General features: G+C 41.9%; 1 protein-coding gene across 7 annotated transcripts in view; it reads left to right on the top strand.

Annotated features, from left to right (window-relative positions):
• The window catches only part of SHROOM2 (shroom family member 2), a 132,460-nt gene that overhangs the window by 70,399 nt on the left and 35,460 nt on the right, over positions 1-26,601 (top strand). For 3 of the 7 annotated variants that reach the window (XM_074814853.1, XM_074814852.1, XM_074814856.1), the window contains 4 exons: positions 12,334-12,438; positions 14,630-14,761; positions 20,002-22,651; positions 24,632-24,735. The exons of 1 other annotated variant lie outside the window; for it this stretch is intronic. In XM_074814853.1, coding sequence (XP_074670954.1) covers positions 12,334-12,438; positions 14,630-14,761; positions 20,002-22,651; positions 24,632-24,735 — 2,991 coding nt within the window. The remainder of the gene's footprint in view (positions 1-12,333; positions 12,439-14,629; positions 14,762-20,001; positions 22,652-24,631; positions 24,736-26,601) is intronic. 3 more of the 7 variants (XM_074814855.1, XM_074814858.1, XM_074814857.1) reach the window with 2 other exon arrangements.

The raw sequence follows: 26,601 nt of genomic DNA, 5'->3' as shown, positions 1-26,601 counted from the left end.
ACATCTGCTCCATGATCTTGCCGGGCACAGAGGTGAGACTGAGTGGCCTGTAGTTCCCCAGGTACTCTTTATTTTCATTTTTGAAAACAGGGGTTATGTTTGCCCTTTTCCAGTCAGCAGGAACTTCACCTGACTGCCACAACTTCTCAAATATGATGGATAGTAGTTTAGCCACCTCATCCGCCAGTTCCCTCAGGACTTACAGATGCATCTCATGAGGTCCCATGGACTTGTGCACCTTCAGGTTCCTTAGATGGTCTTGAACCTGATCTTCTCCTACAGTGGGTGGTTCTTCATTCTCCCAGTCCCTGCCTTTGCCCTCTGTGTCTTGGATGGTGTGGCTGGAGCACTTGCTTGTGAAGACTGAGGCAAAAAAGTCATTTGAATACCTCAGCTTTCTCCATATCCTCGGTAACCACGTCTCCTGTTTCTTTCTGGAGAGGGCCCACATTTTCCCTAGTCTTTCCTTTTATCACTGACATACATGTAGAAGCTTTTCTTGTAGCCCTTGATGTCCCTGGCCAGATTTAATTCTGTCAGGGCTCTGGCCTTCCTAACCTGATTCCTGACTGCAGCACAGTTTCTCTGTATCCTCCTAGGCTATCTGTCCTTGCTTTCGCCCTCTGTAGGCTTCCTTTTTACATTTGAGCTTGTCCAGGAGCTCCTTGTTGATCCATGCAGGCCTCCTTGCATTTTTGCCTGACTTCCTCTTTTCTGGGATGCATCGCTTCTGAGCTTGAGGAGATGATTCTTGAATATTAACCAGCTGTGGTGGTTTAGTCCCTGCCAGGGTCTGAGACCACGTGGCCGCTGCCCCTCCCCCACAAAGGGAGTGAAATACAAAACCCCGGGGCTGAGATAAGGAGAGGTTTAATACAACAGCACAACAGCAACAAAACAAACAATAACAGTGATAACAACGAACAGAGCAAGATATGTACCGATACAGCAGTGAGAGCAGAGAGATCGCATAACCCATGCATTCATCGATGCTCCTGTGCTCCCGCTCTTGGGCGCCAGGAGGTGATGTGAGCATGGTATTGAATAACCCGGCTAGAGCTTCCCCCCACTGCTGGGGAAACTTAACCCTATCCTAGCTAAACCAGGACACCAGCTTTCTTGGACCCCTCTTCCCTCGAGGACTTTATCCCATGGGACTCTGCCAAGCAGATCCCTGAAGAGGCCAAAGCCTGCTCTCCTGAAGTCCAGGATAGCGAGCTTGCTGTACACCCTCCTTGCTGCCCTAAGGATCTTGAAGTCTACCATTTCATGGTCACTGCAGCCAAGGCTTCCCTTGAGCTTCACTCTCCCCACCAGCCCCTCCTTGTTGGTGAGAACATGGTCCAGCATAGCACTTCTCCTTGTTGGCTCTTCTATCACTTGGAGAAAGAAGTTATCATCAACGCATTGCAGGAACCTCCTGGATTGCTTATGCCCTGCTGTGTTGTCCCTCCAACAGATATTGGGGTGGTCGAAGTCCCCAGTGAGGACCAGGGCTTGTGAACATGAGGCTGCTCCTGTCTGTCTATAGAGGGTCTCATCCAATCAGTCTTCCTGGTCAGGTGGCCTGTAGCAGATGCCCACTATAATATCTCGTGTCCCTTCCTTCCCTTTAATTCTGACCCGTAAGCTCTCAGTCAGTTCCTCATCCATCCCCAGGTGGAGCTCCATGCACTCCAGCTGTTGATTGACATAGAAGGCAACACCTCTCCTTGTGTTCCCTGCCTGTCCTTCCTAAAGAGCCTGTATCCTTCCATTCCGACACTCCAGTCATAGGAGCCATCCCACCACATGTCTGTGGTGCCAAGAAGATCACAGCCCTGCAGGCCTGCACACGTCTCTAACTCCTCTTGTGTATTTCCCATGCTACCTGTGTTTGCATAGAGGAAATTAAGTTGGGCCCCCAGTGAAGCTGACTTACTGGCTGGAGTGGCTGGAATTCCTTTGTGCTGCTCTTCAGGTGCTCTCCTGCTGACCTGTGATCCCTGTCCAGGCTCTGGGCATCTGTTGCTGGCACTGCCATCAAAACTGGTAGGAGTGGGATGGATTGAGGTTCCCCTCCCCTGGCATCTTTAGTTTAAAGCCCTCTTCACCAGCTTGGTAAGCCTATGACCAAAGATACTCTTCCTTGTGTTTATTGCATTTCCTTTTCGTGAACTGTCGTAGTTCATGTCTGTGTTTCTGGAAGGGTCTTGCGTTATTGAGAAGAGTGAATAAATTAAGCCCTCTGTTTTCAGGATTCAGACACACCCCCTGGTTGTGTGTGATGGAGGGAGGAAGGTTTGGGCAGGGATGGAGGCACAAGTCGTGTATCCTGTAGGTACAGTACTGTGTGCAGAGAGCAAAGGGATCCGTCTTCTCCAGGCACAGTTGCTAGTCCCTTTGCAATAGGAAGATGATATTCACTGTCTCTGGATGATGCAGATACTCACCCATAAAAGAGATGATACAGGGGAAAAAAGGTTGTTCTTATCCATTCTTGCTTCTGTGGCATTCAGCTGGATCTTAGTCTTGCTTAACCACTATGTCCTTATCAGCAATGTTTTGCAGCAGGGAGGATTAAGTTGGGGTCCAACTCTGTTTCTGACAGAATAAAATGTCAGAAGATGAAACAGGATGTAGAACCAGCCTCAGCAGAGGAGCCAACTTCTTTCACTTGGTTCACTGCAGCCTCCATCTCCTCTCTAGGGTGGAGGGCGGTGGCCTTGCCTTTCTCAGGGTAGGGTGCAGATCTGCAGCCCTGCAGGCTGGTAGGAGCTTGTGGTGACAGTAGTGACATTATTGTACCTGCCCATGCAGATTCCCTCTACTTCAGTGCAGAGTCTCTATACAAAATGTGGGAGAGACTGGGCCTAAATTAATACAGGCATAGGAGGAGAGGAGTTTATGCTCCAAGAAATTACACAAAAGTATCTGCCCTTTGCCAGTGGAGAAATTGTAGATGGATGTGTGTTTCAAATTGTACTGCTTCTTGTTATAATACTATTACAGCTGCAGTCATCAGTTGAAGATTAAGAAGGGGATATAACTTGGAATTGAACAATTAGCTCTCCACCTGACACTTGAGCTGTCCCTGGGAGGTAAGGAAGGAGGGGTTACATCAGAAGATGACAGGCGATAGGACAAGAGGAAATGGCCTCAAGTTCTGCCAGGGGAGGTTTAGATTGAATATTAGGAAAAATTTCTTCACTGAAAGGATTTTCAAGCATCAGAACAGGCTGCCCAGGGAAGTGGTAGAGTCACCATCCCTGGAGGTATTTAAAAAACATGCAGATGTGGCGCTTAGGGACATGGTTTAGTAGTGGATTTGGCAGTGTTAGGTTTACGGTTGGACTTCATGATCTTAAAGGTCTTTTCCAACCTAAACGATTCTGTGATTCTATGATTGTGCAACTATAACCACTTTACGCCTCAGGCTTCCAACATGTTAAGGCAGCTGAGATTTTATGCCCAAATTATGAGCTCTGTAATGTGCCAAAAGTCTAATGTCTGTTTTAATCTGAAAATAGTTATTATGACAATAAAAATCCTTTTTAAAAAGTGCTGTATATAACAGAGTGATTTACAGTTGCATAGCTATCTCCAAATGTCCCATTCAGTCGAAGCACTATAAATCTTTACAAATACTTGTATTTGTAGTCCAGAAGAGGGTCCTCCAGAAGAGGAGGTTTTCTTTTTTTTTTTTTTCCCCACCCTTTAATTTTTTTTTTTATGGAGCAGTTTTTCCTTTCAAATCTCTGTCCTTGTGAGACCAAGATTCGTCAAGGGAAAGTTTCTGCATAAAAAGCTTATTCAGTTCTTTATTAGTGTGGAAAATATTGTAATTTTTTTCTACAGTATTGCACTCATCTTTTGTCTCAGTTATGATTAAGCTGGAATAAATAAGTTCTGGATGTTGTGTGACATAGCCAGTATTTGGAAGATTACTTGAGAATCCCAAGTGTTGTGAGAATAGGCTGAGAAGCAATATTTGAATATTTAACAAGCGAAAGCTCTTGAATAGATGAGCAAAAAGGCTTCATGTGGGCCTGTTGAGTTGGTTCTACTTCTTATTCCAATGTTTTTTCTGGTGGAAAAGGGCTATATCATTGGTAATGGAGACCTGTGGTGGTGTTATATTTATTTCATTAAGTACCATTCCTGCAGTGCATCTACTTTAGCCATTCCTTTTTATGAACAATTTTACCGCATAACGTATCATTGAGGTTGCATTATCCTGTGCATCTCCATGCCACCGCTACCAGCACAGTTTCAACAGAGGTTTAGAAAAGGCTATTGGGTAGGGGAGTCTAAATTGGGCCACAAGTTTGTCCTTCTGTATGAATTCCCTTACTGGTCCTGTTGGCTGGTGGTACTTTCAGTATTCCTTCTCTTAGGTCTTGATGAACCCAAGTCGCTTCTGCTGCTGTATTTGAGGAAAAAATGTGATATGGCACTTGAAAAGGTTTCAGAAAGTGGGAAAGACAGGATCTGACTGTTGCTCTGATGTAGAAATAGTTGGAGGGTTGAGTTAGAAAACTGATGCAGAAATTCAAGAAACATGAAACTGACTTGTCCCTGGTAGGGCACTGCTGGTCTTGTAACGTCTGGACATCCGTACCTCCTTTTTAGTGTTGTGCTGATCTCAGTATTACAGCTTCAGACTGGACCAGAGAGGATACTAATCATTCCCTGAAGAAAACAGAAGGTGTTTGTGGCCAGTTTTAGATTGGGAATAAGATGGCTCATTACTAGGAGTTGGTAGTGCTGCATTCTCTATGTGTTAACATAGCTTCTGTGTTTCAGAAGTTGGATAAATAATTGCCATCTTACGGAAGGACAGGTACTGGATTTAATTTTCATGCATGGAAATTTATAGCTATGGTATTGTGAATCCAGAGGTGTTGAGAGCAAGATTTTTACAGAGCTTGAGATACTGCTTTTAAGGTCTACAGGCTGGAGAAAGCTCAGTTGCCAGTGTAGGGTATGTCAGGAGTAAATTGGGGTTGGATCTGAGAGAATCAGGGATTTCTTTTTGAGAAGAGCGTTTTGTTTGGTGATCTTGTCTATGTACTTCTGAAATGTCCTGTGGATTCTGATGGAACAAAAGGCAGATCCTTGTCTTCCTGTCTTTTCTTCATGTTGAGGTTCAGTCAATACATACATCCACACATGGTGTGGGGTTGTTTTTTTTTTTTTTTTTGAGGCACCGTATGTTGGTTATTCTTTGCTTGTAGATAATGTTGGAGTTCTGCATGTAGATATGTTGAAATTTTGTAGGTTTTGGAAGGTTCAGCTCTGAAGCCTAATTTGAATTCAGGTCTGCAGATTGTCCCTAAACTAATAGATTTTGAAGGCAGTTTATCTAAACCATTAAATAATTCTTAGTAGCCATTGACAGAGCTCTTAAATCTGGTATAATTAACTAGCCTGATACACTGGATTTAATACATATTCAGTGTTTTCCTACATGTTTTAACTTGATTATTAAGTGACTACAACACCATCTTCTATCATTGCTACTTTCCTTCTGATGCTACAGTAGATCCACAAAAAAGCCTGCTGCCTGCCAATGTAAAGGCACGGGTGGGAAAAGACTGTGTAGGAAGGAACTGGCCTGCAAAGGGAACGCAAGCTTGCCATGTTCTTGGAGAGGGGAAGGTGGGAATAGTCAATCCCAAACAAGTATGAGATGAGGGCTGGGGAGGCGGTGGCGGCTCTCCAGGGGGAATCATGCTGGTGGCTCCATCCAGGGAGATGGTTGATCTGAGCAAAGAGCTGCTGGTGCAGAAGGTGAGGATGTGAAAACATGTTGCAAGGAGCTTATGTAATTGCTAGGGATTAGGAATTGGATGGACTGCTGTTAGATCAGGCTTGTTCATTGCTTCATGGTTATTCAGTTGTTAACAGCTTTCCTTAATTAAGACACAGTTTTCAACAACTATAATTTGTTTTCAATACATTTTAAACAGAAAGGATAATAGTTTACTATTTGATAAGTTAGAGGGATTCACAGAGTTGTTTAGGAGCCCAATTTTCATTTAGTTTGTTCTGCTCATCAAAAACATTTGAACTTTGAAAATCAGAGTTGAGTACGCTAGGGCAGTCATAGATTTGTTTTAGGATGACAAGGCTGCTAATGACCTTTTTCTTTACCTGTAAATTTTATTCTTTATTTTTAATTTCTATACATGGGTTTTGGTATTACTTGAGACTACCAACTGTTCTCTCTCAGCTGTTCATCTTCTGCAGCTTGTGTGTCTGTGCACGCTATGCGTACGGTCTTGGATATCTGCTTATTTTGCCTGTGGCTGATCCAGCTGTCACCAGACAAGGGGATGTAGGCAGCGGGGCTCAGCTGTCTTGAGGTTAGAGAAGAGTTTTTTCATATACCGAACTGATTAGTTTTCATCATGGGTTCATCCCATTCCAGTGAAGTATGTCACAGGGGATTTTCCCAAAAGAATAGATGCTAATATGCAAGGAGAGGTGGTTCCGACAAACAGATGGGGTGTGTGCTGCTGTTAATGGAGAGAAGCATAGCCTTGAAACAAACTCTAGTATGGCTTGAGTGTTGTTAGTAGTAATCTGAATTTGTATATGTCAGCCCTCCTGTGTTTATTTGGGAAAACAGTGCACAGTTGGCAAACCAACAGTAATGCTGTTGATGATTTCAGATATTCAGAGCATAACCTTTAAATTCACTTACCTAGGCTATTGAGCTGGCACACTAGTTTTTTTTAATCTCATATAAGCAGCATTTGATCAATTATGATGTGAAAGCACTTCCATTTAATCTTCAGTAGATACCTGGTACAACAATCTTTAACAAATTTTCAGCCCAAATGAAGTTCAATTCAGGTATTTTTTTTTTTTGCCTTAATACGTACCATGATGGTATTTACCAGTAGTTTTTCAGCTTTATTGCTCACCATGAACATGCATTTTACACATTTTAAGTTTAATCTCTATAAAAATGAGGGTGTGATGTCTCCATACAGTTAACTTAAAATTTCCAGTCCTCATGCTTCTGCCTCAGCTAGGAAGGCCTCTTGTTTGTTGGCTTTTGAGAGGAATTTATGCAGTCACTGTGTGGCTCACCCAAACAAAGCCTAAAATATTCCTCTTTGAAAAGGACATTTAAGGCTCTCATGGATAGATGGTGTGAATGCTGGCATAGAGTGTACTTTAGAAAAAGCATTTAAATTGTTGCTGTCTAGCCTTAGGACAGCGGGAAGTTGGGGCATCCAAGGCAGAATCTGAGTGAAAGGCAGTAGGCCAACCTTACAAAAAGGGAACAAAAAGATTCAGGCTGTGGTGCTCTAGAAAGAAGCAGGGAGATGAATTCAGAACTGAACTGTGGGTCAGGTTTTAGTAGGGCTTCAGTATATTGGGAAGACCAAAACTGAGAAGTTGTGGACATATTTTGAATTTTGAAAAGCCTAAAAAGTGAATTTGCATGTGTGTATGTATATATGTGTATGTACATATCATGTGTATATATCTATACTGATACATATATATGTGTAGATATATATGTGTGTGTATGTATATAACTTTTTTAATCATCCATATTGGTTATGAACGACAGATAGTGAAGGTTTACTTCAAAATACATTGTGTGAGTTTTTTAATTGAGGGGGGATCCTTTAATATATAATTGTTACATGAAAATTTTCAGGGGGCTTTCTGTGTTTTTCTTTGTTCTCATACTCTTTAGCACATACATACCACCTCCTTTCCTTTCTCTATTTTCAAAGCAGTGAGGAGGAAATAAAGTGGAAGAGTAACTGTGTTCAGGAAAAGTGTTCAATCTCAAATTTTGGATGCATTATCCTCCTTTTAATATCACTTTTACCCATTGCTTGGTTTTCTGTTACATCCAAAGATGCAGACAGGTATGTTGGGAGGCAGGACTGAAAATGGCAAGGGGAAAGGAGGAGGGGATTGTGCTGCACTTAACCTAAAGCTTCTTTATGGAATTGATAACAACTGTTTGAGCCTAGGTTAGGATAGCTTCTGGATGTATTGCACTACTGAGAATGACACAAGAAGCTATTCACATTCCTTTTATATTTTTGCTGCTGGACCTTAGTCTTTTGACGAATTTTAGACACTTCATTCCTATATTACCCTGGCAGATAGATCTGCCAGCGGTGACTCATGTAACGTGAAGTAATTTGGATTCTACGAATATAGCTGCCTGACAGAACAAACACCTAAAGTCTTTGTGGAGGGCAATGACTCCTTCAGTTCTTTATAGAAAGAAATGTTGTTTGTCTGTTTGAAGGGAGGGTAAGAAGAAAGACAGATGACATTTTGACCAAGTAAGTGCTCATTCCAAAGAAAATACTTGATTTGTTCAGATAGCAATTTTACCTTCTTTTCTTTTTAGAAAAAAAAATCATCCTGTTCTAATTATGAGCTCCCAGGTTAGGCAGTTGGGTGAGGTCTTCACAAGCTGCAGGGAAAAATACATTGAACTATTTTTGGAGTGAAAGATGGTGACGCTGTTAATTTGTTAACATTTGAGGCCCCTGTGGGTGACTACAGCTTCATGGTGGTTTTCAGCTTCCTTTTTTTCCCACCAAGGATTCAGAAGACTAAAAAAAATCAAAATAATGTTTTTCATAAATTAAGTAGTTTATTTACAGTGGCTTTTTGCATACCCATTTAATTGCATTATTTGTTGGTCCTCTAGTGCTTTAATTCATTGAACACAAGACTGGTGAACTGTAATGAAAAAAAAAAAAAAAAGATGACATGGCTTGGAAAGACTTTTCTTCCCCCAGCACATACAGATTTATAAAAAATTAGTTAATGAAGCGTTGGTATGTCTGGCCTAGTGTTATTTTAAAGGAGGTGAGGTGAGAAAGCTGGGAACTATGAAGTCGTTTGGTATTTATAAGGGGACAAGCAAGGGCACCTGTGCTGTCACCTCAAGTTCTTGAAGTTTTCTCTATGTGAACTAAAAAACAATGGATGAGTGGTGTGCTGAGGAGATCCCAAAGACCAAACTCCTCATTCAGTTCCAACTTGCATGACTGGCATGCAGCAACGCTGTAACTGGCCATCTCAATGATGTGCCAGAGGATTTTTTTCTGTACGACAAACAAGTGCAGCATGATTTGGTTTATTTGGCTTTGAAACAATGAGGGCACCTTGTGAGACGTACTGTTCAGTACATGCAGTGTCTGAGCGTGCTTCTTGTTTGCAAACGCTGATGGATTGTCCATTTGATCTTTACGCACGTGTAGGTTTCCATTTTATCTCAGTGCTGCAGCCTGTCTGCATTTCCTTAGTGTTACATCCTTGGTATGCAGGCAGGGCAGTCTTGTAGCCATTTACCTTACGCTGGAATCAGGACAAATCCCTGGTTACACGCAAGGTTTAAAATAACTTTAAGTAGTTTGGACCTCCTGCTGTGACTGAAAATGTGATCTCGGGCTATTTTAAAAACAAAGTGCTGGAGAAATGCTTTGCTTCACTGTTGGAAAACCTTGAGTTGCATCTTGGTGAATGGAGGGAGGATAATTTTATTTTAGTAGCTGCTGTTCAGTTTAGCTGTGTTGACTGGTTCCCAAATTCTGGGGCTTGCAGGGAAGTTGTGCCTTGAAACAGGTGGACTATACTGTGAAATAGTGGTCTGCAGCTTTGTGAACAAAAATGTTCTGTAGAAGCCAAAGTAACTGAAAACTGAATATATTTTGTTCAAGAATCTTTAATATAAATAATCACTACAACAGTTTTAAGTCAGAGAATTAGCACTGACAGCGTGTAACAGTTCTTTGTAGATACAGGTCAGTTCTGACTGAGGCTGCTTCTCATCCATCCATCCTTTTAAATTGGAAAAATTGGGAACTCCTGTCTAAACCTGGGGTTTGTTTCTGGGCGCAGCTGATGCAGATGAACAGTAGGAAGCATTGCATTTGCAAGGACTTGGCATCAAGTGCCCGCTTCTGGTTAGCCGTGCCAGAGGGAGCCGTAGCTGTAAAGGACTCCGCTCCCGACGGGAAGCCGTGCCGCGCGGCCCGAGAGCTGCCGCCGCCAGCAGCGGACATACGGCCATGCGAGGGCTCGGGGTCACCGAACGGTGTGCCACCCCGGCGTCCTGAGGAGGGTGAATTAGCCTGCGAAATAAGAACAGGAGGAGGAAGAAGTCAGCGAACGGGGGAGATGGAGCTGAGCGGTACCGGATTTTCAGGGCAGACAGACGCCTTCGCTGCCGAGAGCCCTGTGGTGGCGGGACGCGGCGCCGCCGGCAGGGGGCGCTGGCGGGGCGGGGCGCGTGCCGGCGGGGCCTGCGCGCGGGCGGCGGGCGGTGCCGGGCAGCGGGGAGAGTTAAACCCCTCCTCAGGGCAGCCTTGGGCCGCCTTTGGCAGCGCTGGTGGAACCCGGCGGGGGTGGGGCGGGGGGCTTTTTGTGAACTGGAAAGGAGTTCCCTTTTTCGCCCCCCACCCCGACGAGCTCAGCCATTTTGAACAATTATTTGGATTTAACGGGAAAAGTAATTATACGGATCGGTAAATTTGGGACAGCATAAGGACATGAAATAACAAAAGATAGCCTTTAAAAAGGGAGGTGGCTGGGCAGCCCTGGATAAAATACCCTGTTAGTATGACTGTTTATTTTCACATTTCCAAAGTTTTACCTGAAAATCCCCCATAGGAACTGTTCATTATCTTGTTCTTGAGATGAGTCAGAGTGTCTTCATGTGGGTGTGTCCCCACTGCTGAAAATAAAAACACTCCTTTGAGCTAAAGAGAAGGAGCCCGTAACAAGATGAATGAGAGGGATGAAAAGCCAGTTTTCCATTTCAGAAATGCTGTACAGCCTCTGTCATGCATAGCTGCCACTACTTGCAGTGAAAGATTTGCAGCCTTATGCTTGTATGTGAGCCAGCAGTCAGGCCTTCTGTCTTTGTTGATTCAGCAGAGGGCTGGAACAAGACACTAACGGACAGATAACTCCTAGAAATTGCTTTTTACCTGGACAGAGGTCCCTGGAACTGCCTGTCCTCCTTTTGCTTTGGGACTCCAAATGCAAAAGCCTGTGTGATAGGGTTACAACAAGGGTGCTCTTTGGTAGATGAGAATAAAACAAATTCTGCGGGGGGGGGGGGGGGGGGGAAGGGAGGGAGGGGGCATGGGAATACACACCTCTGTTGTATCTGCTGTCCTTTTGTCTAAACGGTACCTAGATAAATTCAGAATGTGTGTGAAAACAGAAAATAGCTTGTATTGATTGGTATTGTTCTTATATGCTGGGGTAGTTTGGTCACTTTATTCAATTTCCTGTCTACTTTTAATTTTTTAAGATAGTTGTCTGACTTCCATTGTTGTTTACAGGTAAATCTGCTTGTCCAGTTTAATTGTCTCTCTTGATCAAGGAAGTACATTTTTTTTCTTTTTTTTTTTTTTTTTTTTTTGGGCAGGGGGTAAGGGTGTCCCCCATATCCAGTCAACCTCCACAGTATTGCTGCAACAATCTAAACCAGTATTTCTAAACTCTGTAGCCTCTGAAATTCAGAATGTCTTTCTTAATGACTTCCAAGCAGTAACTATAAAAGGACAGGCTTATTCTGAAAAACTGGATGGGAAAGGTTGTTTTATTGCTAAAGTATTTTCACAAACATGTCATTGAGACCACTCTCTAACGGAATGCTTACAGTCAGTATAAATTGTTTTTTTCCCTTTGTATCGTATCTTCAAAGCTTATCAGGATTTTCCTTCCAGCAGCTTCTGTAAAAGCACTGGTAGAACGACACTCTCAGTGAAATGCTTTTATTAATGCTTCCATTAATGCTAGAGGTTTTCTGGGTTGTAGGTTCAGATGATCTCATTCTGTCACTCAGAATTAATACAGAGGTATTACGTTAGAATATAAATTCTCAGCTTCCAGCATCTTTAGTTGCCTGCAGAATATTCCTGTTTTGAGTCTTTTAGTATTTTCTTTCCAGTCCTTCTACCCATTTGTGCTGAGTTTTGGAATCAATATTCACTCTGTGCTCCACTTATTAGAAAAAATTGTTTCTTGAAGTGCAGGACATCGTAAATGTAATTAAATGTTAAGACTTGAGCAGAAAGCATTGTTGACTAGGCACAGTAAATTGATTTTTAGTCATGTTGTGGACTTCAACGAAAGCAGTTGTCTACGTGATTCTACCTTCTAGGTTTTCCACCAGTATTTTTAGGCTGTTCAGACCATTAGGTCAAAAAAACCCCCAAAACCTCTCAAAAATATGTGTGTCCACAAATACAAAAAATGAAACAGAACTTTTGAGTTCTTGTCCACTTGACTTGCCTCATATCACAACTCAATCCAGTCTGTTCCTCCCCTTGCTTGGCTGCTAAGGAAGATGAAAGTGGCGGTGGATATTGTAGCACAGAAAATGCCGTCTGAAAATGATGTTCATGTAGCAAGACACTATCTTATGAAGATCTTGAGAAGTTCCATGAGGTACAGTACTGATGTTACAAGTGCATCCCTTCTGTTCCTTCACACTGATTGGATTCCTCCTACCATTTACCAAGCCCATAGCAAACTGTCGCAGAAACCTGCTTCCCAACCTTCGTTTCCTTATGCTCCAAACATTACTTGTATTGTGCTAGTTTTCTTGTCTTGTGTTTCCTTAGTGGTGCATCATAGAAAAGTAATTGTCTCATAATAGATAAACCTTTTTGATGAATTGATGCCTAGGAGGTCTATTGAATTTGCCTAAATAGGTATTTGTGGTTTACTGAGCAGGTATCAGTACCATTGGAGGTAAGCTGTGGGGGGAAAAAAACCCTTCCATGTTCTGTGCAGCTGAACAGTGGAGACATTTTTTTCCACACCTGAACACAGGCTTGGAGCCCTTGGAGTACCCAAGGACTGTCTGGAGCCTATCATCACATGGCTGAGCAGAATTGTTTGCACTTGTTTGCACTGAGAGTATTGGGGCTTGTCCACTCACTCTCTAAATTTCATATCCTACCAAGAAAGAACAACATAGTGATGCTCAGCTTAACTGTTTTCTCTTTTGTCATGCTGGGAAGAGTAGGCCTTTGTTTATGGAAACAATTACTTCTTTCTTTAGTGACAGTAATGATGCTACACTTCTTAGTGAAATTACAGCTTCCCTGTAGAATTATTATTCTCCTTCTCCCTTGCATGCAGAGTTTGGAAAGGCAATTGATCATTGAATTCATCAGATCTTCCTGAATGTACTGCAAAAAGCCATGTACTCAAATTTGACCTGTTTTGAAGATACGGGGTTTATAATGAGCTTTAGTTTTGTTCTCTGAATCCACTGGCTGTCTGATAACCCAAATTTATAAAAAGGGGGAATGAGGAAAAAAAAATGTAGAACTGCCTTTAGAGTTCAAGTTGAAAATAGGGAACACTTTCTCAGTTTAGCAAATGACTTGTGTAACTTAGACAAATTACTTAACCTTGCAGTAATAAACTTCATAAATACATAAGTGAAATACGTAAGTGCATTAAAAAACCCTCAAGAGCTAAGGTCCTATAAGCCTGTTTCAGACTGTGACTTGGTAGGATGGGATTTGTCTCACCCTATACATTGTCTAAATTTTAAATTACACTTCCTCCAGGATGAGCCAAAGAGAAGAGCAAGATGAATTACCTTCACATAGTTCCTGCTTCGTTCCTAGGCCTCTGAGAGAGTCTAGACAAATGGCCCATGCTTGTCATCTGCTCACTGAATTTCACCCAGAAGTCTTATTAATATTGGGGAAAAAAGAATGAACTTATTTCGTGAGTGCAAAGAGGTGTTACAAACAGCAAGTCAGGAAGTGCAAGCTGTTGTTACTAATTCCTGAACAGAAGGAGGGGGCAGAGGAGTGTAGAGCAGTTTTTCAGAAAGGTTTGCAAGGTACAAAGCTCTAACAACTCGTACTTCTTAGCAGGGATCTCTTCCATTACATGAGCATGTACATTTGGAGCTGATATCCAAGTAGATATTTGGGGACTTAGATGAATTGCTGAACTATTTTTGAGGTATGTTCTTTAAAAAAAACAAACAAACAACCCCAAACAAACAAAAAACCTCTGCATACCTGCCAAACATTTCAAGAGCTGAAGCAGAACTTGGCTGGAGTTAAAATTATTAGTCATATCACTCTTACTAACTTGTATGAAACAACATACGTGCCTTTATTTGTTCCTGTCATTACTGTCATTAACTCTTTTCTTCCCACCTCCTCCCATAAGCACATACCTGCAGTAAAACCTTGCCAAAACCCTGCTGTACTGTTGTCATGTTGTAAAAGAGTCATAAGTCTCAGTATTAGCTTTAACTGTTAAAGTGCTGGTTATGTGTCAGGTACTTTAAAATTCATTTGCCTGTCTCTGCCCCTCATAAAAACCACTCCACCCCCAAAATAAATAAAATGTAAAAAAAACCCCAAAACCACCCAAGCACAGACCTTGGAGAGTATGGACGTTTCACTGCATCTCAGGCATTTTAAAGGAATGCTGGTGTCTTTTCAAAACTGTCATGCATGTAGAAAGTTGTCTCGTTTTCTGTCATTTAAAGTTGTTATGCCTGTGTCCTATTTGACTACTGCCCTGGTAGATTTTTTTGCTGCGTGTCACCTTACTGAACTGTTTGCATTAAACTAATGCACTCTACCTCTCTCGTTTTCAGAAGAAATGACCTAGCCTGCAGGCCTCACTCTTGGCACGCAACCAAATTTACAGAAAGTCAACCTGAGACAGCCACGTCACACCTTTCATCGTCCAATGCCTGCTCTTCCTGGCACTCACGCTATCATGCAAGGTGAGTCTCTGCTTAAGTTACACGCATTAAGCTCCAACAGCGAGACAATAATAATGTAGGTCATGTCGTTGAGTGTTTTTTAAAACCACAAATGCAGAATTGTTGTGTTATACATCTTTAGTATTGCCTGTCCTTTCAATGCTTGAAGGGGGAGCATGGGAAGTTTGACATATGGGTGAGTGGATTTCAGAAACAGTATATGATATGTGCATGTGATTGAAAGGTAAGAAACAAGCTTTAAAGGCAGTCAAAAGGTTATGTTTCTTGCTCTGCATGTCCTTTCAGTGTCCACTGTCCTAAACCTAATTTATAAGCAAAAAGAAACCATCAAAATCAACATACTTAAAGTGAAATATTAAAGGGGGAAGAAATTGAAAGATACTGCTTCAGACTATTAAAAAGCCTTTTCCTAAAGGGAGAATGCAGAATGTTTTACTGTTGAACTTTTAAGGTATTACTGGTTTTATAAGTTAAACTGTCTTTCTGTAATCTGATCTTCCCTACAACTGTGCTCTTGCTTGTGTAGAGAGGTAATAAGACCAATGATTTTCAGTCTCTGTTTAAAGCACCTTAATATTTGTTAGGTCTCGTTCAGCACTAGGGGAGAAAGGCTGGCACCCGTGCAGTTTTAGCTGTGAAACTTTAAACTTTTAGGTAATGCCCATTTGTGTCTGGTTACAGGTTCTTGTTGTTTCCTATTCATAGGTAACATTTTCAGGAGGGTTTTTTTGTTTTGAGTTTGTGTGGGTTTTTTTCTTTTGTTGCTTTTTTCTTCTCAGTTCCCATTGGGCCATAGTTACACTGAGCTTTAAAGAAAATGAGTCTGGTACACAATCCCAGTTTAGAAAGTAGGCTTGTGTTTCCTCTACTTACTGCTGTACATTCTTCATCATTACTTCTTGATGTTAGTTTATCAGTTAAAACAGAAGAACATTCATACTTTAAGATTTTATTTTATTTTTCATGTCACTTTTACAATTGTTTTTCCATAGTTTGTTTTCTTTGGAAGCTCCCTACTGTTTTTAAAATAACTTTTTTATCTGTCCTTGAATAAAATATGAATGTTAACATTTAGACAGAAAAGTTTTTTTAAACGCCTTTTGTAACACTTCATTAGCAGAAGTTTCTAGCACATTACATTTCTCAAATCCTCGATTATAATTGCTGCTGGTTTACACTGATTTAGAGAGTTTGTATTTAAATTTCATATAGATGACCTGAATTAGATTTATAGATTTGAAGACAGTAAAAGTACAAGGGTACGTAGAAACAAAATTCAGAAATTTCTGAAAACTTTATAGAGTTCCTGGCTGCAATGCTCACTCAAGAGTATTTCTACTTCTAGTCTACTGAGTCTTCTGACTGAGCTGTAAATCAATATTTGCTTCCTGTTCTTCCTGATAGTTGTCCTTGTACCTTGTGAAAGTAAAATACTACAAGATACATGTCTCAGTGTGATTTGACAGAAGCTGGACAAATCACAGTATTTTAAAAAGGAAAAAAAATATTAATTTTATTCAAGGCCAGTTTGAAATAAGCTTCAGGCAGGAAATAGAGCAATCCTTTCCCCCTACATATCAGGAATAGCAGCAACTGCTGGTGGACATCAATATTGGTAAAAAAGACCAATTCTGCTTTCTCAGATGCTGCTGAAAGATTTAGTGGCTTTAGCACTGTCTAATACCAGGGTTCACAGGGCACTGCCTCCCTGAACCCCTTGGCTGCCTGCGCTGCCCACTTGAAAGGTGATGTATTTGGGAGACCTGTCAGTCCTGGTGTCTGTTGCCCAAGATAGTTTCTGTGGCAGAGCTGATTTCAGACTGTAGCTGCTGGAGGCCCAGCTTTCACAGAGTGCCAGTGCAAGGATTTGGGTATTTTGAGGATCCCCCAGCAGAGGGGGGTTCTTTGGGCTTGCTCCTCTGCAAAAAGAGAACGTGAGAGGCTTCAGGGATTTCCCACTTTCAAAGTACTGTTCACAAAACCAAGAAGCACTGTACGTCAGGCACCAAGCTGAAGGGGAGGTACAGCAATGAGTAGCCGAAAGCAGCAGTATGCAAGGAGATAATAAAAGTAGCCTGAGAAGGGGACATTTCTAGCCCAAGGATCCCATCCTTGGGCAGTTTCTGGAATTTTTTATCCTTCCTTGAGCTAAGCATCTGAGATTGGTGTTCATAGCCTAAAATCACTTCTGAATGTTCCTGCCTGTATTCCCCCTTTGAGTGTGAAAACTGAATCACTTGTAAAACATGGAGAGTTCAATCAGGGAGAGAAATGCTTTTGCTCTTTTCCAAGTAGGATACGCCTGGATTTTGTTGGAGGGGTGAGGTGCAGCTGGACAAAACAACCCTCTGAAAATTGTCCTTACTACCTAGGTAGATGCTAGATTAAGCTATGATTAATTGATTTATTGATTTGGTTTGGTTTGGGGGGGCTTCTTTGATTGGTTTTGGTGGGGTTTTTTTGCCAGCCTACTGAATTTGGACCTTTGAGAAGGTGCATGACGCTAGATGAAGACAGACAGACCAGAAGAGACTGTACCACTGTAGATAGAGAGGGTAGTTCTAGAGCCCAGCTCTCCACATCCACCACTACATGTGTATTCTTTATCATGTGACTTTCATCCAAAAACTGTAAGCTGTCTTGGGAGCACTAGGCCAGGTCTAGGTGCCTCTCACGCAAGGCTAGAAAGTTTAGACCTTGTAAGCTTTTCGTGCCTTAATTTCTCTCTGTGCGTCTTCTGCTGACTTTTTCACAGAAGTCACACCTTAACAACACGGATGCAGACTTTTTTCCTAGCCCACCATAGGCTAAAGCTGAGTGCACTTTTCTGGGAGGTGTGGATATGAACTATGTTAAGTTGCTTGAAGTTTAGACCCTGCATTTTCTTCCGGTAGGATATACTATAATAGAAGACCTTATAAACTTTTTTTTTGTGCCCTGGGTGTGCAGTTGAAATCAATAACCTCTTCTACTTTGTTCTGGCCTTACAGGTGTGGGTGTGAGGCAAGTGTGCTTTGACAAGGCTGCATAAACTGATTTTTGGGGGGCAATTAGGGTCACGTACATCTGGTCTGTAATCCCATGTGGTACGAATGTGGTCTGATTTGTTGAGATGTCATGTCTGGGAGGGCCCAGAAGCAGAAACTCATGCCCCAGGGTTGGGGCAGGGGTGCTTATTGGCCAAAGTGGCCAAGGATGGTGTTTGTAGATTATTCCTGGACTTTACCTGCCGGACTTCGACCAGCAGCATAAGTGCTTTTGTGAACACACTCTAAAAAAGCCATTGAGAGAAGGATATCCCGAGATGCCAGGCTCAGGCAGAGAAATGGCTTTTGAACTCTTCCATGTCAGGGTTCATGGAAGGATTGCCACAGATAAAGACCACAGGAGGCCATTCTTTGAAGTAAGACACTATCAGAAGCTTTCCTGGCCTTCCTTTGAAGCTTTTGCTGTATCTGCTGGGTTTCCTTTAGACATTTTCTAGCAGGGCTTTGACCTCTTATGCTGATGATCTGTGCTTCACATTTGATACCATCAGATCTACATGAGACTTGTAAATTGTAAATTGAGGCTTTCTTGCACAGGTGTCATCTTTATTTGAACCCATGCCAAGTATCTTCTTAGTGCTGAAGAGGGGGAAAATTATCAGCAATTCATAGCAATATCTGGCTTGCATTCTTCATTAACAAAGGATATCCTAATAGTGACCAAGAGACTTTTTACATGAACTGCAGTATCTGCCTAAGATGACAATTAAGACCTTTTTAAATATTCAACAAGATATTTTAAAATGCTCAAAATAAAAAAACAAAAATCCCACAAGATGAGGCCAGCGCTAGCGCATCTTGTTAATAAAATGCTTTTAGAAAATAAGCACAAAGTATACCTTCTTCTATTTCATGTAAATTGCTTTTGGTGGCAATTGTTTAAAAACAGTTACAAAGGCTATAGTAATAGAGGGGGGAAAAAGCAATTCTCATGTTAATACTGAATTCCAAAGGACTGTTGAGTTGACTTTTGCAATGTTTTCGACAGAAAAAGAGATTTATATCACTCTTTGTATTTTTTATGTGGACTAATCTAATTTCATTGCTAGCTTTCACAGGTTTCTTTACTGTACAAGATATGATAGATGCTTCATATAATTATAGCTACAGGGAAGTGGAATAATTCTGGGATTTCTACCAAGGGGCTTTACATGCAAGGGCAAGAATTTGAATTTGGTATATAAAAGCAGGAGGGGCTGCCAGTGAAGTTCAAACAGGGAGATGTGATGAGAAAGACTATCGTCTCAGCATCAGTGTGTTGGATTGACAGGAGGTGGGTCCTGTGAAGGATAGAAAAGAAAGAAAACAGAATAAAACTGATTGCATAGGAAAAGAACAGAAGCAGCAAGATTTTGAAATAGTATCCTAGGCAAATGATCCAGAGAAAGTACAGTGTAAAGATGACCTTTCTATAGAGGGAAGACTGACGGAGGAGAACTGGTGGTGGTAAGGATTCTTGAAGGAAGATCAGAAGTTTAGTTTTGGCCATGCAGAGCTCACATTGCCCTGGCATCTCCTCCTGATGTTTTCTTGTCAGTGATGTGGAACGGGGTGGGATTGAACGATGTTGTAGGGGTGTCAGCCTGAGAGTGGTTTGAAACCACATTGGTAAGGTACATGTGGAGGCTCAGAACTAAAGTGGTGGCATTCAAGGCAAATGCTTTTAGTGAACTTGCATTTAGAAATGAAAATATTAAATGAATGGGCAGATTTGTATAAGCAGGACAAGGGAATAACTATGGGCTGAAGAAGTTTAGAGTGAGATTACAAAAGATGAACAGGGAAGTACATGAGTTTAATAGCTGGAAGAATCAGGGTGCCTGGAAAATAAGCTGAAAAGCTAATGGAGCTCAAACTAAATTTGTCTAAAAGTCAAGTTAGTAAAACCAACAATTTGCAGAGGGAGAGGGGAGCCTTCAAGGAGATAAATGTGTATTACTTATTGGTAAACTTACAAAGGGAAGTTGAGTTAGTTATTAAGGTTTCAAGCTTTGAGTCAGTGTCAGAGTATAAAGATAAAGCCCCAACTTTGTGTTCAAACTTCCAATTTTATTAGATTGTTTGTCTTGAATAGCTGCTATGCAGATGGATCTTAACCAGTGTTAGTGAAATTGGTGGCCATATGTTTGTAATTACATTGTGGTATTTTTTGACTGGTATATTTATGCTGAGGCTTTTTGTTTCCTACCATAGTTGTTCTTCTCATGACCTGTCAAACTCATGGGATCAGTCAAGTCTACATCGCACTTCTGACCAATTCAGCTCTTTGGGAAGTATGGACAGCTGGGACCACACTCCACAAGTAGCCCAGTATGGAAGACTTTCTTCTGCAAGATCTAACAGTAGCATTGATCATCTAGGGAGCCAAAGTAAGCGGGATTCAGCCTACGGGTCCTTCTCCACGAGTTCTAGCACCCCTGACCACACTCTATCCAATGCAGACACTTCTTCGACGGAGAACATGCTATACAAAGTAGGCCACTGGGAGACTGCTAAGCACGGAATCAAGTCTGGCCAGCTCTTGAATGACAACAGTGGAATAGAGGACAAACCTGGATATTTGCCAGCTCCCATCCAATATGAGAACAGCAGAAGTCCTAGAATAGAGGAACACCCCGATTGCAAGCTCACTAGCTCTGGAAGATCCAGTTTTGGACCTGTCTGGTATGTTCCTGATAAGAAGAAGTCTTCATCTCCTCCCCCTCCACCTCCACCTCTTCGTAGTGACAGCTTTGCTGCTACCAAAGGCCATGAGAAAGCCCATGGTCCTGTGTACTCAGAGGGTGCCAGCACGCAGCACTTTACAGCCCTGAACCGGTCTCAGCCCAGGAGTGACTGGAACTTGGAAACTGTGGAGCAGCAGCGGCGGCCCTCCAGAGCATGTGACAGGAGGGTCAGCAGCTCAAGTTACAAATCTGATCTCAGTTCAGAACACACTTTTTCTTCAACTGGTGAAAGGTACAATAGTAATGCAGGAACTGTGAACAAACTGCAGATGTCCTTGTCCAGCACTGATGTTCGGTTTGCACAGCCTACTTACAGTTACCACCACCAGCACCAGTACAGTGATGAAAGCACTTTTTTTCACAATGCAAGAATCTTAGCTGCGCCTAAAGATCAGCCACATTATCTGTCCTATAGTGGCATTCAGGAGTTACCTACAGATCATTTTCATGGCTACAGTCCAAACCAAGCCAGTCTGCCCAACCCTTCCTCTTCTTCGAACAGTGCTGCTGAACAGAAGGTGGACAACACTGGACAGAGTCGCTATTATTGCGTGACAGCAAAACAGCCTTCTCAGGGAAGCTCAAAGCCACTACAACTCAAGGACGACAGCTGGAAACCTGCAGTGGGGACTGATGCATCGCTTGGACCTCACGAAAATCCTGCGGTTGTCACAATGGTCCAAAAACCAAAATACTGTCTACCTCAACAACCTGTTGAATCTTCACTGAAAGGATGTGAGAACAGTAGTCATTACCCAGTGGACAGAGAGGGGGATGCTAGGTGTGCTGTAGTAGAAGAAGCTAAAAAACCCAATCATGTTGAAAAGTCTGGACAAAAGAAAAACTTTGAGAGCAGCTCTGAGGAAAGTGAAACTAGGTACAGTCAACAAGAGTATATAAAGGGCTGTGTCCTTACCGCTGAAAACAGATCTGCTCCGGAAGATTTTAGGTGGGGGAAAGATGAGAGTAGCAAGATCTCTCCTCAGAAGACTCCAATGTTGCACTCTTTAGCTCAGGAAGGGAAAAAACAGTCTGATAACAGTCCAGAAGCAGTAACAGAGCGACAGGCCCCATTTGACACTCACTTGTCTAAACAGGCACGAAGGAGCGATCGTTTTGCAACAACCCTGAGAAATGAGATCCAAATGAGGAGAGCAAAGCTGCAGAAAAGTAAAAGCAGTGCTACGTTAGTAGGGTCATCTGAAATGGAGGAGTGCAGTGAGACCTGGAAGCCAGATTCGGCAGAAAATGTCACTGCCTCCCCAGACACTAACTTTACCAACACCTACAAAGATCACCTCAAGGAAGCGCAGGCCAGGGTTCTGAGGGCAACGTCCTTCAAACGACGGGACTTGGAGCCCAGCCCCGCTGAATATCTCCCCAGGTCACCTGAGCGTAAATCTGGTAGTTACAACTCTTCGTTATTGGCTTTGGTTTCTGAAGATGTGTCTGGATTCCTCGAGGCTACACAAGCTAAACCGAACCCTACAGGGAGTGGCACTCATCACGTTTCTCGCATCGGAGCCAGGAAGAGGTTCACAACAGAGCAAAAACTGAAGTCTTACTCTGAACCAGAGAAGATGAATGAGGTGGGGATGTCAGAGGATGAGTGCCATGCTCATTGCCATCCAAATACATCTGAAGAAGCCCTGGGCTCGTTTGCAGACAGGTGGAAATTTTTTGAAGAAACAAGTAAGCCTGCATGTAGGAAATTGGCACAGAAACCAGCTCCCCACAGTCTAGCTGAGGGACAGCCTGAGAGGCCAGATAAGAAAACTCATAGTGGACAAGAGGGAGAGGAGTCATGGTATGAGAGAAGAGGTCGGGCAGCCTCTGCTAGACTTGAAACTTCCCATGCTTCAAAAGATAACGTCCACCACAGTAGCAGCAATAAGGCTGCTGATAGGATTGTGAAACCTGAACAGCCACAACGCTTGGGAACCTTTGCAGAGTACCAGGCATCATGGAAGGAGCAGCGGAAGCCAGCAGAGCCAAGGAGCTCGGGAAGGTACCATTCAGCTGATAATATCCTTGATGCAGGCCACGAACAACATGAGAAACCCCAGTACAGCCATGAGAGGTCTCGATCATCTCCTTCTACTGATTTCTACAAACAGGTACAAGCGTCTTTAGCATTATCCTTTAAATTGCCTGGGAGAGGGGCATGCAGGAGAGTGGTGAAGGGGGAAAGATAATTTTTATGAAAACTTGCAGTTTAGGAACACAATGTAGTATGGTGTTTGCGTTTTGTCAGTAAGGGAATAATTGTTACAGGTAGCTCTCACAAGTAAAATGAAGAAGATAAAGTTTGTAGTGCACAGGAATTGAGTGTAGCAGAGCTACACAAATCGGATCAAGTAATTTTTTGTGTATTGTAGCCAGATGGAAGAAAACAACCTGGTTGATTTGATAATATCCTCTTTTTTTACAGTAGAGGTATAGGAGGATCAAAGCAGTCTTCACCCAGAGTTACTTCTTCATTGGTGTGGCTGCCTTCCCCATTTTAAGGGTTTTAGATCTCTGAAACAATGAAGAAAAATGTTCCAAGGGCAAATTATACCTACTTCTGTCCAATTTCATTAATGGTCTAATCATTTTCCATGGATTTTCTCTTTTCTTCTAAACTTGCTTGATGCAAAAGCTACATAGGACAAAACTTCTGCCTAATAAAGTTTAGAGATTAAAAATATGCCTGTTAATGTTAAAGCTATGCTACAGCAACAAATGTAACTGCTTAGTGGTTTATTTTATGTCAGTTTGCTTGATTTAAAATGTATAAATTTATTCCTTAGAGAGATGCCAAATGTCTGTTCAAGTTGCAAGTAAATGTTAAGTTAATTTTTAACTGAGCAGGGCCAGGGAATGGTTGGCAGGTGGCAGGGGAAGTAAACAGAGAAACCAAGTCTCTTAAGTTCTCTGTTTAAAAGATGTTGTTCAAGCTGCTACAAGGCTGTCTGATACCTATAAGGAGTCATAGTGTGTTCAACCTGTGTTGAACTTCACCTTATGCAAGAAAAGATTTGAGGCAGTGCAGCTGTATATTATTTTTTTTTTCTTTTTTTTCCCCTCCTGGTAAAAACATTGCATACATACATACGCATCTACGCAGCACGTCTGTGTGTATGTGTATACAGGGAGTAGAATGAGAATAGCTCAAAAAGAAACAAAATATGTTCATCTCTAAAAGTTGTAAACTCTTTTTCTTCAAGTTTTTTGTGTCTTTAAGGTTTGCAAAAGTTACTTTTGAACTCTACATGCAGACTTAACTATGCGAATAATTTACTACGGTAGAGATTCCAGGCACTGGAAATACTCACCTGGAAGTTATTTTGAAAATTAAATTAAACTAAATTATTAAGTAATTGCCTACCCAGCAGAAAAATCATCATATAATCTATTCCATGTATGCATTTCTGGTTTATTAGTCAGTGCCTTTAAGTTCAGTATAGGCCTCCTGGGGCAAAAAGCAGACACCTGTTTAGGCACCTGGAAAATATGGTGATAAGTGCATTGAAGATGCTTACAACAGACTGAAGTAAATAAAGATGCTGTTTCGCATATATGATTCAGATGATTCCAGAGCTAATGCGCAATTAAATTTCCTGTAGGTTCAGTGTTTGTAATGTGAAGCTATGCTTTGGGTGTGGTTGTTTGAAGATAGTGAGATAATAAAATTCTGGAACAGCAATGTTGTGTGTTTTACTGAGAAACTAAAGTACACGCTCAGGGATTCAAAAGCTGGTATGTACTTGCCTCTTCTAAAATGTGAGCAACTCTGCTGTAACTTCTTTGCTGCATTTTTTTTTTTGTCTTTGCCAAATGGAAGTGGCGAAGGTTTATATGAATGTTAAGCTCTTCTGTAGATCAGCAAAGTGGAGCAGTAACTCGAGCACAGCCAGGTCGGTAGTGCTGTGCAAGAGGTCACATAGCATACTGTACCACTTAAAACCAAACAAGCTTAAGACATGCTATGCTGTTGACTTCATGTATATTCAAACAGAGCAAACCCACAAATAAGAGGTTCCATAATGATAGATTTTTCGGGCGTCTGAAACATGATGACTTGGTGTCTTACTTGTGCTATAAACCACTTTTAGGAAGTCTCAGTTGAAGTAAGGAGGCAAGCAGAGGATTTAAAGGAAGATGGGGAGCGTATTTTCTGTAAAGTTAACAATCTGGATGAAAGGAACTGCACTGTAAGGTAAGTATTTCTTAATTTCTGGCTTTAAGTGATTTCTTACAACAACTCTGATCTGATCTTTTCCTGACCCAAACTGGAAGTTTTGCTATGATGATTTCAGAGTTTTTGCAATGCCTTTTTCTCTTGTTTCCCTCCTTCTCCCCACAGACTTCAATGTGCATGATAGAATTAATGGTGGGACTGAAATTTATGGGGACTCTAGGGTGAGCTTGAAGAAATTGTCAAGTGTTGAGTGTATTACAGTTTGTTCGGAGCCAGATGATTTCTATTTGTGTGCATGATATGATTCAGATGCTTTTTCATGTTTATCAATTACAGGGTTTTGGCGGGGGGGTGGGGGGGACGGGGGGGACGGGGGACGACGACAACATGCTTGAGGTTTCCCAAAAGAGTTTTCCAGTATTATCTTTGGCAAAGACGGCATGCTACTGGAACACAGTAGTGCTGTAAATTGGACTTTTCTCTACTTGTGCCTTTACAGAATGCAGTACATGAGCAGAAGCCATCAAAAGTTGTTTTCCCATTTGATCAGGTCCTGTTTTCTCTGTTAATTCATGTTTTAATTAAACTGTACAATATTTTCAGACCTGTTTCAAATGTATGACTGTATGCACAATGCAGTTAAAGTCCTTAAATGCCTAGCATGCAGGGGGGTGCCCTCCTGGCCTGCAGTTTGCCAAAGCCATTGTAATGTAAGCAGTGATTTCAGCGGTCGCTGATACTGTTGCTGCTTAAGTGGCGTGTGGCAGCTGAACTGAGATTGTGCACACACTGCTATCGCCAGGTTTGATAGCTTCAGGTTTTGTAACAGAAGAAACACATGTATAGGAAAAATCACTTCTGTGGACATTCCTTGGTTCTGTAAGTGGTATTAATCTCTCAAGGGGAGAGAAAATGATGAACTGAGCAAACACGTACTCTAGTCGTGACCATAAAAGCTTGTAAAAATTAGTATTTATCTGTGGTTTTATACGGTTGTATTTTGTATTGCTTATGGCCCAGCTGAAGAGACCATCTGCTATTTTTCCAATTCTTTGTAGCCCTTTGTACTTTCCATAGTGATTTCAAACTGAATAGCCCGTGAGGGTGTGAATGTGTGCATGCCTGTGCGCATGCGTGTGGAGGGACGATGGGGCTGGAGGGGAGGGAGAGGGGGACGCAGCAGCACAGTCAGCCGGGAGGGAACAGACAAGCTTCCGTAGGCAGACAGCATCACTGGACAAGTAAAATTATTTCCATCTACCGGTGCTGAACCCTAGTCACAAAAGCGTGTGAATAATACTCCTACGCCAGCATTTTAGCAGTGTTTGTGCAGCACAATTCTTGCTTTATAATCACGGAATCCATGAAAATCACATGACTAGGCACCAGCTGCAATAACTTCTTTTTTGTTGTTTTTGGTTTTGGTTTTTTTTTTTAAGCCAAAGCCTATTTTGGCATACTATTTCAGATGTAGTATTTGGCCATTTCACCGCATTACAGGAGATTTTGAAAAATGGTCTTCTTTAATGGTCTCCTTTGCAGTCTTTCCCTCAGCACTTGTGTTATGCAGAGGGCTTATATGTCTTCTGTATTCAAAAAAACTGAATAAATAAAATCTCTCATTTGGACATTTAATTCCTGTGTTGTGAACTGCCACTGTGTGATGATGAATGGCTGTCCTATGAGAAAGAATATGTACTTCCTTGTGCTCTTTTTTTAACAAGGCATTCTCGTGCTCAAGAGGAACTGGGCTCATCATGATATAAATTGATTTTACGATTTTTGAGCTGCCCTAAAGGCATTTAGTTTCCTGCTTTGAAAAGCTAGCAATCTGCAAATGGCTAGCAAATCTACTTAATCCATGGTATATTATAGACCATGAAT

Source organism: Strix aluco, chromosome 2, assembly GCF_031877795.1.
Source record: "Strix aluco isolate bStrAlu1 chromosome 2, bStrAlu1.hap1, whole genome shotgun sequence".
Lineage (NCBI taxonomy): Eukaryota > Metazoa > Chordata > Aves > Strigiformes > Strigidae > Strix > Strix aluco.
This window is presented reverse-complemented; position numbering and strand designations above follow the sequence as displayed.